Genomic DNA, 15,772 nt, shown 5'->3' on the forward strand with positions numbered 1-15,772 from the left:
AGTTGCCATATGATTTCACCGTCTGTGCAAAGGTTGCTTCTGCTACCAGGGTACAGCTATCGCCGGACAGCGATAAACTCCTGGTGACTTACTTATGTACCACCTATATACGAATGGCATAAGGGCTAAGCAATACGAGCCCGCCATTAATTAATATGAGGTTAACTCTGCAAGAGAAAATTTCAGACTACATGGGATTAGCGAGTTAATTCCGTCTTAAACATATGATGCTGTTTTGAACACATCATATCCATTATTGTACATAGGGAAAACTAAAATGGGTATTGCGCATGTGATTAATTGAACATCGCAGTGTGATTACAAGGCTGCGTGTAGAGGCACCTATAGTGCAACACTGTTTGTTAAAAGGACATAGCTTTAATGATCTTACCTTTTCAGTTATTGAACAGCCTAAGCATTTATCGCGTGATGGTGATTTTGATAGGTATCTCTGATTCAGAGAGAGCAAAGGTGGATTAATTTTTTTGATAGCATTGCGCCAAAAGGTCTGAAAAAGGAAATAGATTGGTCTATCTTTTAGGCAGCGTGATTTTGTGTGCGATTGATATTTCTAATTCCTTTAGTTCTATTCATGTATTAGCGACACTTTCACTTGTGACGTCATTTGGCTTGTTTATTTAAATAGAGGAAGTGGTCTTCAGCTCTTTCGACTGGGTGGTTACATTGTATCGGTTGTTACATTCAGCAGAGGTACTGAGTGTTTGTAGTCTTTGTGAACAGTGTGGTGTGTGAGTTTTTTAATGCTATTTTGGGTTTTTTTATTTTAGGACTTTTCCTTCATTATAAGAGAGGCGTCTGTTCAAAAAAGTTTTTTTTGAAGTTCAACCTGATATAGGCAGTAGTGCCGAAACATGGTCCATGTCAGGTGGACAGTGAACGATGGGTGGATAATGAACGTCAATAGAATGCATGGTGGTGTTGAATGCTTCTAAGACGGATTGCCATTTGAGTAAAGATAGATCGCCGTTTGAGCTAAGTATTTTCTATTGCAACATGATAAATGGTGACAATTTGTTTGGGTTAATAAATTGTTAGGACAGTAATAAAAAGATATATATATATATATACATACTAGAAACTGTTGAGTGTGACTGTGCTGTGCTGTGAATGCCGATACTGTTTGAGGCCCATTGCGGGTGAGAGACAGTGGATTACATCTTTTGGCACAATTATTTCTGATACCATCCCTCTCTTCAGCTTTTGCTATTGAAGTTGAAAAATGTGTTTTTGTGTATGATTGGTTCCTTCTTTTTGTGCGTGCATTCCAGGACTTCAACGTGAAACGTGAATGTATGTATTTACGCACACAAGTGCACGTCAAGGTCCCTGCCATATAACTTTTCTATTGCTATGAATGATGTGCAAGTAATAAAATAAAAACGTCTAGGCTAGTCAATAGGGTAAAAGGGAGGCTATTAACTAGGGGTGTTAGAAAGTCCTATCCCTTACCTGGACAAAGTGGGGCCAAACTGGGGAAACTGGTAATTGCATCGGTATGCGTATCTACTAAAATTTCCCCACTTACACAACAGAGGCGGAATTTGCGTATGTCCATATAAAATTGTGCACACATATATATGCATAACAGGCTACTTTATACCAGGCGCACAAATACATGCATATATTATAAAATGGCCACATCCTTTGGCGTAAGCCAGCATACGTGCATACATGTGCGCCCGCGCGCTGGTATCAAAGTTACAGTCTTAGGTTTTTTGTGAACCCGGCTGCATTTTAAATAGTTACTTTGTATTTACATGTATTTTCAGCTGATCTTATTTTGTCCTTCAGGTTGTTTGTTGACTGGGCTGCTTTTTAAATAGTTGCTGTGTTAGAATATTACCTGTGCATTTTATTGTATTTTTTTATTTTATTTGAGTTCTGTGTTAGGAACACTGAGTCCTTCCCACTCAATAAGATATTGTGAGGATATCTATAACCTGTTGGTTACAGCAGATCCATGTATGTAACAGTTTTATTTTACTTTATTTCTTTGCGGGTTTTGTATAATTACTCTATTGAATTCAAACGTAAGATGTAATTTGCCATTGTATGCAATGTTCTTACCTGTTGCTCCTTGCTAAGTCCAAATATATAAATCATATCTATCACCTTTTTTTGACTGGTAATACCTCTTCTTATGCATTCTAGTATTCTTTTGGCTGTAGTCACTGCCTTATTGCACTGTTCTGGAAGTTTGCAGTACTGTCAAATGGCAAAAATGCACCCCAAGTATAAAAACATAACAGAATCTCATCTCTTTCAACTCTCCATCTCTTCTAATCTTCCATTTCAAAACCTAAAGCCCACCTTTTCAAATATGTCTTTCCCTACTGCTACATTATTATATTCTTTCCCCCTTTGCCCAAATCCCTTTAACTGTATACTGTTCAGTACATCTATTCCGGTTCTATTCTGTTGCCTTTATCATCATACGCCCTGTGGACACCAAATAAATATCAAATACTTAAATTCTTTTGCTGAGCTCTGGGTACAACTTTAAGGAATTAGCTTCAAATGTACTACCTAGATTCAGATAAACTTTATTGGTATGACAATTTTATGTGTTACCAAAGTTATATACAGAATTATTAAAAAAAACTAAAAGGGAAAACAATTACAAAATAAGTCAAGTAAAGTTACAGATTACAGAAAGTACAGCATAAGTGACATCTGTGGGTTTGATGTCAGTTCGTGTTGTCCCAGGTCAGGTTTCATTTTTGGCCTGTGGAAGGATACCGCTGTATCTCCCTCTGTGCAAGAGTTTTTCTTGCTCATTCTTTTTCAGGAAGTCTTGGATTCTCTCTGTCAGCTTTGGAAATATGCACAGCACAGAAGGAAATGCTTTTTTTGTTTCTATTTTTCTATTTCTGTACTGCATAGAGTGTCTTCTTAGGGTTTCCAGTTTAGTTTTTGTCTGTATCTTTCTATTTCTAGTTTGTGATTACTTATCTTGTGTTTGGTGAGGGTCTGCCTGTTTTTTGCATTTGTAACCAAGGTGAGGTATTCTGCTAGCATGCATTGTCTGTCCAGCTTGTTCTTTTTTGCAATTTGCAACTCCTACTGAAAGGTGTATTGGTGTTCTAGGGCATACTGCAATACTTGCATTGCTATTTTTTCATATGCCAGATTTTAGGTGTTTGAGTTCTAAGTGTTAGTGCTAGATTGGCATGGCAGACTTGCTGCATAGGTGCCAAGGGTGGTTTTTTTTCCAAGGTTCCATTTTGTTTCAGGGAGGGAGGGAGGGAGTGTGTGTCCAGTTATTGAAATCAGTAAATATAGCAGTCTAATCCCGAACAAATTTATCATTAAATACGCAAGACTGCTTGATGACTGCAAAGCATCATATATGGAAACTCAAATATGTAAGCAAGTAATTCAAATCTTGAGTCCTTAAAGCTTTGCAGTTATTGGTACTGAAATATTTGTATCACTTTTCAAAAAGTGCAAAATGTCCCAAAAAACAAAAGAAAAATCCTTATTTAATCTTTGGTCCCAGATTATTTACGTCACTTCTCAAAACATATGCAAATCCACTAAACAAGACCGTATTTACTACTTAGCTGAAAATCTGCTTACACATTTGAGTTTCTGTATATGACTGTCCACATTCATGAAGCAGGCTTATGTATTTAGTGATAAGTTTGTTTGGGAATAAACTGCTATATTTATTAGTGTCACAATAATTTATTTCCGTTTTTCAGCTATTTTTGTGGTACTTTATTGACGACACCAGAATTTGAATATTCTTTTTTGCATGGTGAACAGAAAGAAGTATCCTTAATCTACTCTGCACCTACTAATAGAAGTGTTCTCTATTATTTGTTATTTATTTATATTCTGCCTTTCAGGCACTTCAGAGTGGATTACATTCAGGTACTATACTATGAATTATTTCTCACTTAGACAATATGCACTCAGGGTTTTCCACATTAAATTAGCATTATAACAACAAGCCAAAAAAGTCATCTATATTGAAATGCTCCCCCAGAAGTACATGGTGCAAGTCATCCCTTGGAGGTAAAATGAAGTTTTTATTTTAAAATGTGCTAATCACAGGGTGGACAGCACTTTTCCCCTGCAAAGGAAAATGGAAGTGTAAGCGACCTACAGATTAAATTTGCTGAAATTCTGGTTGAAGCCATTCCTCATAAGCCAGAAACATTTTAGAAGTGATGCCTTCAGCTGCTGACCTTATAACAGCAACCAATGCAATTCCATAGTAAAAAGCTTTAAAATTTAATATCTAAATAGTCAAAAAGGTTTGTTGGACCTTTTAAGCGCCAATCTCAGAAATCAATGTTCTAGGACTATATTGTTTTATGGTCCATTTAATTGCATGTTTAACTGCATTGTTTAAATCTCATGTGCTACTGTTCCAAATCAAACAACAAAGGTGCTCATAAATTGTAAAATCCACTTAACTACATGCAACCACATCTTGTGTTTCATGAATTTCAAACACCCTAACACACCTTCTGTGTCCAGGGGTAAATAAAGGCGTCTCTCAACCATTATTGCATCTCCATTGATCAATTCTTCATCTCAAATAGTCCAGTTGGACTGAAACATGGACAATTTTAAATTATTTTGACAGGAGGAACCGGAAATGATACAAGACCCATTCAAATCTTAGTGTTCCTTCTATGAAACTCTATTGAAACTAACAATAATTATTTTGATTATTTTAGATCAGAGAATACCACACGTGGAGCCATTGTATCCAAATTTAAGATCAGTATTGTTCCCATTTGTTCAAAATAACTGATCTCCTCCTTGTGAAGGGATCTGCACCTGTTCCTATCACCCACTGAAGATCTTGAAAGGAATGGGGATATTCAGTGCAATGTGATACTGAGGTGCACTCATTGTCTCCGTATTGAGATTGTGATGCTCAATCAGGCGGGTACGAATTGGACTAGACGTCCATCCTATGTAGATCACATCACAAGGGCACTGAATCACATATACCACTCCAGAAGAATTGCAGTCTGTCTTGCTTTTAAGCAAAATGTTTTGTCATATTGAATTATTATTGCTGTTTTTATGAATATTTTTACTTTACTCCGCCCCAAACATTGGAAGGGCGGGTAATAAATACTTTTATATACATACATAAATAAATAAGACTGATTGAATCCAAACTGGTCCTTGTATAGTAGTAACACATCAGTGGCCCCTGATTCATCCCCATCCCTGTTCTGTGAGCCTGATAATACCAATTCCGCTATTATGTCTAAGATTTTGCTCAGATTTTGACATTTTTTTGAGCTGGTGTTTCCCTATGGGAGTTATAAAAAAAAAAATAGCATACACAGAGGTCATTGCTGCTCATGTACCAACAACCAATTATCAGTAGCGAAAGTATTTAGGTTTTGAAGTTTTGAGACAAGGCTTATCAAATTGCAGATATTTTTTGGCGACACTGAAATGTCCTTAACCTTCATTGCATCTTCACTCAATCCCCTACGATAGCATTTTCATGCGGGCAAAATCTTAAAAACATGATAGTGAAATCGGTATTATCAAGCTTACAGAACAGGGATGAGGAGGAAACAGGGGACATTATTAGTGCGGACATTTTTTGATTCAAAGACTGGTTTGGATTCAACCAAAGTCTATTCACATCATTTCACTCAAAAGCAGGACAGACTGCAATTCTTCTAGAGTGGTATATGTGATTCAGTGCCCTTGTGATTTGACCTATGTAGGACGGACGTCTAGGTCCATTCGTACCCTTCTGACTGAACATCACAATTGTTTCAATATGGAAATACTGTGTGCAGATAGTGTCACGCTGCATTAATATTTCTATTCCTTTCAAGATCTTTGGTAGGTGATAAGAACAGGTACAGATCCCTTAGCAAAGAGGAGATCAGTTATTTTGAATAAATGGGAACAACACTGGATCTTCAATTTGGATGCAGTGATTCCACATGGGTTAAATGATCAATTGGAATGGTAGTCTCTGATCTAAAATAATCAAAATAATTATTGTTAGCTTCAATACAAACTTAGATTGTAAGCCCTCTGGAATAGGGAAATACGTATAGTACCTGAATGTAGTCCACTTTGAAGTGCTGAAAAAAGTGTGAAAAGCGGAACATAAAAATCTAAATATATAAAATAGAGTTTCATAGAACAACAGTAAGATTTGAATAGGTCTTATGTCATTTCTGGTTCCTCCTGTTCAAAATCATTTAAAATTGTCCATGTTTCAGTTGCAGATTCCAACGGGACTATTTGAGGAAAAGAACTGATCAATGAAGCTGCAATGCAGTTGAGAGAATTCTTTATTTACCTCCCGATTCAGAAGGGACTCAAAACACTGCACCATGTTAAGGTGTTTGAAATACAACTCAAGATGTGGTTGCATGCAGCTAAGTGGATTTTACAATTTATGAGCACCTTTGTTGTTTGATTTGGGACACTAGCACATGAGATTTAAACAATGCATTAAAAACCATGCAATAAAATAGACCAAAAAAGTATAATCCCAGAACACTGATTTCTGAGATTGGTGTTTAAAGGTCCAAACAACCTTTTTGACTATTTAGATATTAAATTTTACAGCTTTACACTATGGGATTACATTGGCTGTATTCACAAGTCCCCAGGCAGAGGTTCAACAAATTAGATGAACACAGGTACAGCCAAAGTAGGTGACACAGGAACATTCAGTGACAGTAACTTGCATAAGGTCAGAGAATGTCTTTCACAGAACCAGGACTTCAGCTCAAGTCTCCTGGGTCCCAGTCATTTACATTACCATATACAAAGACATAGTAATCACTGTGACTCATTCGGTATAATAATGCAGTGTTCTATGCTTGTAATACAAGTTCATCAAAACCAGATTTGTTTTAGGGAACCACCCTCCATTTGGAAGTCATTTTTCTGGGTGTCCAAGAGTGAGTTACAAAGCCATTGTACTCCAATCATGCAATCTTAACACTCCTCTCTCATAATTACTATTTATAGTAGTGCTATGGCATTAAGAAACCAATATATTTCAAATCTGTTGACTTTGAAGAAACCCAGATTCAGCTATAATACTAAATTAATTTTATGGCAGTAAAAAAATTATATATATATGATTGTTAATTTAACCAACATACTCTGAACTGAATTAAGGAAGACTATATATTTTCACTGAAAAAGCAATGTTACTGTAAACTGAGTTCTCTGCAGACAGAAGGATGAATTAGCCATGAATACATGGGTGACGTCATGTGATGATACTGAACAGACCTCTCTCTGAGCTCATTAGAGCTTTTAATCTACTGAGCATGCATAGGAGTTCCTGAATATGTACTACCTTGCAAGCCTTTCAGTTGACTGTAGAGCTTAGCTCTAGCTAGGTAGTCAACTTTCTAAGGATGTGGTGTGGTCAGGTATTAAGCATGGCTAATTCACCCTGCTGCATATGGAGAACCCTGTTTAGTACCTCATTTGGGTAAGAAACTTGCTTTCTCCATCGACAAGCAGGGCTAAATTAGCCATGACATGTGAGGAGTCCCAAGCTGAGAATTGCATGGTGGAGCATTTACTGAATAAACAACCCGGCCCCCAAACCCCCCCCCCCCAAATGGAGGGCAGATTACTGGGTGAACAGGTTATGTAAAACTACTCTCCCAAAGTTACCTAGTTACCTGTCACTTCTGGAGAGATTGCCCAGATAGTGGGACATGAAGGTGTAAACAGACGACCAAGCTGCAGCTTTGAAAATGTCTTTGATAGAGATAGCTCTTGGGTGAGCCACTGAGGTAGCCATGGCTCTCACTTAATAAGCCTTGACAGAGTCTGCAATCTGAAGGTCAGCCAAAACATAGAAGTGCACTGTACAATCTGATAGCCAGTTAGCCAATGTAAGTTTGGCAACAGCCACGTCTACTCTGTTGCGCTCGTAGGAGACAAAAAGCTGAGGAGCATGCTTTTGTGGTCGCATTCTCCTTCAGATAATATGCTAAGACCCCTTTTACAGTCCAGTGAATAGAGGACCTTCTACCCTTTATGTGCATGAGACCTTGGAAAGAAGGTGGGCAAAACAATAGCTTGAACCAGATGGAACACAGAAACCATTTTAGGCAGAAACTTACGATGAATGTGGAGCATTACCTTATTGCAGAAAACTAAATGCGGATAGTAAGAAATCCATGCTTGCAGCTGACTGTGTAATCTAGGCTAAGTGATAGTGACTAAGAATACCATTTTCTGTGTGAGAAAATTCAAGGAAGCTGATTCCAACAGCTCATAGGGATGTTTTATCAACTGTGCTAAGACGATGTTGAGATATCATGACATCGGTGATTTTGCAACAGAAGGCTTCATTTATAAGAAGCCCTTCACAAATTTTGATACCAGAGATGAATGGAGATTTGATTTCCATCCAGGGCAGAAAGCAGAGATGGCACAGAGATGCACCTTAACTGAGACCTGATGAGGAGAAGAACAAGTACTGATGCAGATCTTTTGGATTACAAGCAAATAGTTTCAGGGAGCCTACTGGACAACGAGAAAATACTTCAATTTAAAGATGTACACTCTTTTGATAGATGCTTCCTGGCAGAAAATCACAATATCCTCAACTTCTTTAGATTGTGACAACAAAGAAACTATCAGGTGCTCAATATCCATGCCGAAAAGTTGGAGGGAAAGCTCAAATGACCCTCTTCTTAAGTTACTAGAGTTGGATTGGATACCAAGGAGATTAGTGGACAGACTGACCTCCTGATGAGACAAAAGAACCACACTCATCTAGGTCAAGCTGGAGCAATGAGGATAAGAAGTACCCTATCTGTGTACATTATGCACCATCCTCACCACAATCTGAAGCAGAGGAAAAGTATATAGGAACCCGCTCAACATTTCTGGGAAAAGACAGACAGGTTTGATACCTTCTGCTGAAGGGGTGACTCCACCTTCAGCAGAAGTCGGGCAGACTGAGAAGGGTCTAAAATCCCTTGGGTCAGAGGACAGCAAGAGAAGCATAAGCACCTCTTCCAGAAGGACCGAACCTCCCTCCCACTAGAGGAGATAGGGGATGGCTCTCAAAGTCATCAAAAAACTGGTCCTGAGCTTAAACTGTATCTGCTGCTGTGCAAAGGCACAGCAGCAGTGGCTGACCCCACTCCCTTTGTCTACCTGAAGTGGGCAACCGCTGCAGCTGAAGAGTGGGAGAGGCTTAGTGACACTGAAAAGAGTAGAAAGGATGTATTTGGAAGAATGGATACCTGTAGGAAAAAATACTGGCATCAGGCAGGAGCCGGCTAGTCCCACACCGCAGCTAATAATGGTTTTAGGGTGGATTGATGCTATTAATTAGAACCACTTCTCTTGAATTTTGTCACCAAATAAGTTGTATTTTGTGCATGGAATCTTTGCAAAATAATCAAACATGTTCTCTTGGAGGTCACTCACTCTTAACTTCATGAGCCTTCGAGCTCCAATGGAAGTGGCCAAAATCCTGGCTATGATATCAAAAACTTTATAAACAGAATGGATAAGATATTTTTTACATTCATCCACTGGTTGAAAGAGGTCTGCCTACTCAGAGTCTGATAATTCTGTCAAATGCTTTTTCACACATTTGTGCAAATGCTGCACCATTTAGAGTTGGCGATCCGCTATCCTGGCCCTCAACATTGAACCCTGGAAGACCTTTTTCCACCCAAATGCATACAAGTCTTTTGGATCCTTCTCAGGAGGCATGCTGGAGTGATTGCAAGTGCACTTAGCATGTTTCAAAGCTGACTCCACCATCACAGAAAAGGGTGCTAGCTTGGCCACCCCAAAAGTGAAAGAAACCTGGACTCTGTACTTTAAATCTAGCTTCCAGGACACTAGTAGGCAAGATGTTGGCATCTACCATATCCTCATCTGCAGGTCCTTGAGTTGTTTGTGAACGATAGCCACAGTTTTTGCTGGAGATTGAAGAAACTGAAGAAGCCTAAGGACATCTGTCCTTGGGTCCTTTCCCTAATGCTGATGGAAAGCATCTTTGCCAGCTTATCCAAGATCCTGTAGTAACAGTGATCCTCCAGAGGAGAGGTATGCTGCAGCAAGACTACAGGGAATCCCCACGGAATCTTCTTCCTCCCCTGACCATAGATGAACACTAAGCAACAACCCCAATAAGGGTGACATAGGAGGAGATCTCCACTATTCCAAGAGGAAAACATCCAGTAGAACTTATAATAAACTGATACCACTTCCTCACCTTCTAATTCATGAAGGAACCCCATCAGAGGAGGAGGAGAATCCACCACCTTAGGGTGCAGATTTATTCCCAGCACTGGAAGCTTTTGAGGAGAGGTACACACCAGTGCAGAACTAATCTCTCTCTCTCCCCTCTGTCTTTAGGGCTTTAGGAGGCAAATAAATTCTTCACTAGCTTCAATAGCTGAACTTCCACTGGCTGAGGGACCCTCTATCCCAGAACTGGAGAGCACATCCGCTTCAGAGACCCAGATCAGCGTATCCTCATCGAGTGCTGCCAATAAAGAACTCGGTGCCATGGCAACTGCATCTACTGTGGTAGTGACAGTGGCTGGCTCTGACATTCTGTGCCAGCCTCAGTTGACGAACCCCATCAAAACAGTGCCTTGGTCCATGCACAGCACCAGCAAATGTCTCTCTACACACAGCACCAGAAAAGGGAATCTGTGGCTTATGCACAAGGCGCTTTGTACCAACACCATTCATAGCATCTTGGTATGCCATGCCTAATGTGTAGACTACATCCAGGAATTCAAGCTCTGCACTAATGGTACCCTGGTTGGCTTCAGGTCTGGGTAAAATTAGTGGCTCGATGCCTTGCTGATGTTCCACACCATGAAGGATGACGAGATCTGCGTCAATGAGACCTCGTCATCCTTCATGGAGGCATGAAGGAAGGGCCCACTCTGGTAGAGTCCTGCGATAATGGCGCCGATCTTTTCTTTGGCTCTGGGAGAGATGGTCCCAAAGGGGGTCCTGTGTGTGTCATTCAGGCACTCTTCTCAATGCTTTGTCTGGTGCCACAAGCTTCTGCGTCATGCTCAACTGCTGATCTGAAACTGATCCAGGAACTTCATCTAGTGCATGCATTGACTGAAAGCTTTTTTTCTTCTAAATGAAGCCAAGAATTAGTTAGAAATAGCAGTAGAGGTCATGTAGCTGGAACATGCACAAAAATGTGTTTTTCTGAACTAAAACATCTTCTAAAATCCTGATCCCAGGACACCTTTTATTAGTGGTAAAGTAAAAAGGGATGTTCCGGGGCCTGAGAATTAAGAAATTGATGCTGCATATGAAATAGTGCTAGACCTCTACACAGCACTGATGTTCAAACTGTAGCCCACAATACATTAGGAAGAAAATACAGCATTTCCTCCTTTTGTCTTATAAAGAGTTAACTTAAGATACTTGGCAAGAATGCAGTACCTTCAGAATTCAGGGCTTACTGCCAGCAGAAATCTCAGATCTATAAGTTATATGAACAATTTTATTATTAGGTTGTCATGCCAAGGCACCTTAACACTGCTTGATTCCCTGTTTCATTTTTAAGTAAACACAGGTGAGCAAACCTTACCCTTGGGGGGGGGGGGGGTGTTATTTTTTACAAGATGGGCATGTTAGCCTACCATAAAGTATCAGCCAAGTGTACTGTTGGAACTCCTATTGCTTTATCTAGATGGACCTCTGTAACACACTTTAAAACAAACATAGCCTTAGGTTTAGGAAACTGTTGCTGGTGAGATCAAGGACAATCCCAAGGCTTCATTTTATTTGAAGAATTTTAGAACAGCATTTTATGTCAGTGGTTCTCAACCCAGTTCTAAGAACACATTCAGTCAGTCTGGTTTTCAGAATAGATACAATGAATATGCCTGTGACATATGTGCATGCATTGCCTCCATTTTATCCAAATCTAGCTTATGCATATTCATTGTGGATATCCTGAAACCTGACTGACTGAATCTGTCCCAAGGACTGGGGTAAGAACCACTGCTCTACTTTAAAAAATGACTTTTCAGCTAATATCCCATTGCCTGTGGAGCGACATCTCTTTGCATGCATCCTGTGGCAAATTCAAGCCTGTTCCTTACAAAAACAGAGGGCAGTGGGGTAAGGGAGAAGGAGAGAAAAGACCAGAGATCAGTATGGTCTGTGATGGCACAGTAGGCGAGAACAACTGGGAAGATTGGGTGGGCCAAGAACTTATCTACCACGAACTACTAGGTTGCTAGATGTGTCACTGACTGGCTCCAGCTAGCAGAAGAAAAAAAGAGCTATGATTAAAAAAAAAAAAAAAAACCCACAAATTTTAGTTTCTATTGATTCTATTTTCTCTAATGTTACTAACCCTCTTATGGACAGTACATGACAACAGCTGAGAAAAAGTTCATTTAACTGCTTTAACAGATTTATAACCAATCGGAAATAAATTTTAAAAATTCAGTTACATGATTATAAAAATTTCCATACAGATATATTAATACAAATTAATTCGCAGTACACTTTGCTGTCTTGTAATATATGTCACACATGACACTTTTATGCCAAGGATTAATAGTAGTGATATACTACAAGCCTTTTGATATGTCACTAACCTATCCAGTAATGATGAATTAATGTTTCTTAGTGCCACTTTCTTCCCCCATCCCCTCACACCCTCCTCCTTTGATTCTCACACCCCACTTTCTCAGATGACATATGTAGGTACCTCTAAGAAACCACAGCATGAGGTCCCATCAGCCTTCAATACTGCTCACTGGCCAGCTGGGGGTCACCATTATTAGCAACAGCCACCTAGCCTCCTCCACAAGCCCAGGCCCAATCAGCTCTGATCGACAAGGGATCCATCCACTACACTATAACATTCTGGAGCAAAGAATCTGTCTAATCATCCTGTTTCCTACAGATATCTAAGACTATTTTATCATTATACTTGAACTCAGTCTATTTAATGTACCTATCCTTTGGTACATCTTATCTGGTTTATACTCAATATGCGTATCCTTTGGGATATCTTGCCTTGTTCATATGTTTGACATGACAGTTCTCAGATTGTTAATTGTTGTTTTTCTTCAATGTCTTCAATAGTTTTATGTAACATGTTGTTATAATTTGTAAACCGGAGTGAAGGCTACTCTGCTCTACCTCGGTATATAAAAAAATGCTAAAGAAAGAAAGAAAGAAAGAAGAAAGAAAGAAAGAAAGAAAGAAAGAAAGAAAGAAAGAAAGAGTGTTGACCTCGGGAGGTCAATATTCAAAAGATTTGTTTGGGTAACTTCAGAAGTTATCTGGACAAATCTGTTTACAAAAATTCCCCCCTCCATGAGGCAAAATTAACTGAACAGTGCCAAAATTAGCACTATCCAAATAAATATAATATGATCAGGGTGAATTGCAGGCATAAAGTCAACCAAAAAACTTTATCTAGTTCACTTTATTCAGGTATACTTAGCGACACTTACCTGGGTAAAGGAAACTAGATACATTATCTGGTTAACTTTGCTGCTCACCGCACTTCTGAATATTGGACTCTTCATATCTTTTTCTAATACGCATATTTTCTATGATGTGATAAAATTGATATTTAAAAATTAGAAAGTAAATGCATTAACATATCCAAATATTATTGCACATCTTTGCCCTTGACAATATAGAGAACTCAGGGATTCTCTATATGCAATCAGCAACCAGACTGCAGTGCAAACAACAACTTACAGAAAGAGGGCGATAACACGCGAAGATGCAGATCCCAGGGATGGAATGGATGTCAGCTCATTATAACTGAATCTTCTGTAACAAAAGGAAAAGGAACCGTCAGTTTAAAACTTAAAAAAAAAAAAAAAAAAAAAAAAAGTGTTCTTGCAGAACAAGCTCAGATATATTTCTTTAATAAACAGGCAAAATGAGACTCTCCAGGCTGTGATACTTTTAAAAGACCAGAGTACATGAGCTTTCAAGATCACACAAAACATTCGCAGATATTTGAAGAAGAGACTTGTGAGATCTCAAATTCATGAACAATATTTTTTTATTGGTCCTTTAAAAGGTATACAACCTACAAAGATTTCAGTTTTCTAAGACTAGTAAAGCTATTAGAACCCTATATTACAGAATAAACAGGTAAGGAATGATATTAACTCATCTCAGATTTGATGTTTGGTTAAACTTAGCAAGTTTGCTTACCTGTAAATAGGGTTCTCCATAAACAGCAAGATGAGTTAGCTTGCTTTTATTTATTTATTTTGTGTTTTTCTATACCAGCATTCGTGATAGGTATCATGCCGGTTTACAATTAACAAAGGGGTGTAAAAAGAGGATACAATAAAAACATTAACAGGTGCGGAGCGAAACATTGCAGTTACAATAAAACAGGGAAATACACAACTGGGAGCAGAGAGAAGGCAATAGGAATTTAACAAAAAGAACAAATTTACAAAATTATGGTATTTACTAAGTTATGGAATTTTGCAATGTTATTGTTTACCGTGTTAAGGTAATGTCTGAGAGTTGGTTAGTGGTGAGTTAAGGTTCAGTTGGGGTCTGGAAAGGCTTTCTTAAATAACCAAATTTTGAGTCTTCTCCTGAATGTTGGAAGGCAGGGTTCCTGTCGCAGATCCGGTGGAATAGAGTTCCATAGAGGTGGTCCTGCTGTGGAGAATGCCCTGTCTCTGAAGATTATGTGATGAGAGGTTTTGGAGTGTGGTACCTGTAGAGATTCTCTAATGTCACTCATGACACTGACATGGTATCCTGCTCTCAGAATTCAGTAAAAACTTTACTGAGCATGTGTAGGATTTTCTACATGCACACACTACCTTGTGTGTACCTCAGCCTCTTCCAGAGCATTAGCGAACTAAACCGCTCTCCAGGGAGGACCTTTTAGATGGTCCTGGCAATGAAAGGAATTAGTGAATGCACAAAGATTAGACCAGTCTAGCACAAAAGGATTGGGAGCTGATCTGTAGCTGCTCTGATGCATGAAGCAGAACTTTGATTTTTCTGTGGTCTTCCGAGGCAAACAGACTGATCATTAGCTTTCTCTGGTGACTAACAAATTACCCAAGCTTCTTTGATCTAGGGAACACTCATGCAATTTTAACACTCTGCTGAGGTGGTCCACCAATGTGTTCTAGATTCCTGGAAGGTAGGTCGTCTGGAGATGGACCTGTAATGACTTGCCCATGACCAGGTTTGGAAGGCCTTCTGGCAGAGGGCATAGAAGGCAATAATTCCCTGCTTATATATGTACATCATAGCCACTTCATTGACCATCTGGATCAAGATTCTCTTTCCTGAAAGAGAGAAAAAGCCCTTAAGAGAAGAGCAAATGGATTGAAGCTCCAGAAGATTGATTTGTAGATTACTCTCATCGAGGACCACAAACTTTATGTTCATGCCTCTCTGTGTGCCTCCTCCACCCCTTGGTGTAGACAGTCAGTTGATGCAGTGTAATGTGCAATGCGAGGCCCACTTTTAGAACTTCCATATTCATCCGCCACTGAAGAGATACTTTTATCCCAGTGTCACTGAGATAATGGCTGATAGGCTTGATCCCAGTGGACAAGTCAGGGGAACCATATGCACCACAGCAACCATGTTTCCAAGGAAGACCAGGACCAACCTTGCTGATGCTCAGTCCTGATAAAGGAGACATGTTACCAAGGTCCTCAGCAATGCTGCTCTTTTAACAGGAAGAAACTTTCACCTGAAGCAAGTCTATTCAGACACCTACGACTGAATTCTTGGAGCCACA

The 15,772-nt window shown here is 39.2% G+C and overlaps 1 protein-coding gene across 1 annotated transcript in view; it reads right to left on the reverse strand.

Moving 5' to 3' along the window:
• LRIG1 (leucine rich repeats and immunoglobulin like domains 1) overlaps nt 1–15,772 on the reverse strand; it is a 297,265-nt gene that overhangs the window by 174,014 nt on the left and 107,479 nt on the right. Inside the window, exon 3 of the mRNA XM_029601045.1 lies at nt 13,735–13,809. Within this exon, the coding sequence (XP_029456905.1) occupies nt 13,735–13,809 (75 nt within the window). The remainder of the gene's footprint in view (nt 1–13,734; nt 13,810–15,772) is intronic.

The sequence above is a fragment of the Rhinatrema bivittatum genome, chromosome 4, assembly GCF_901001135.1.
Source record: "Rhinatrema bivittatum chromosome 4, aRhiBiv1.1, whole genome shotgun sequence".
Lineage (NCBI taxonomy): Eukaryota > Metazoa > Chordata > Amphibia > Gymnophiona > Rhinatrematidae > Rhinatrema > Rhinatrema bivittatum.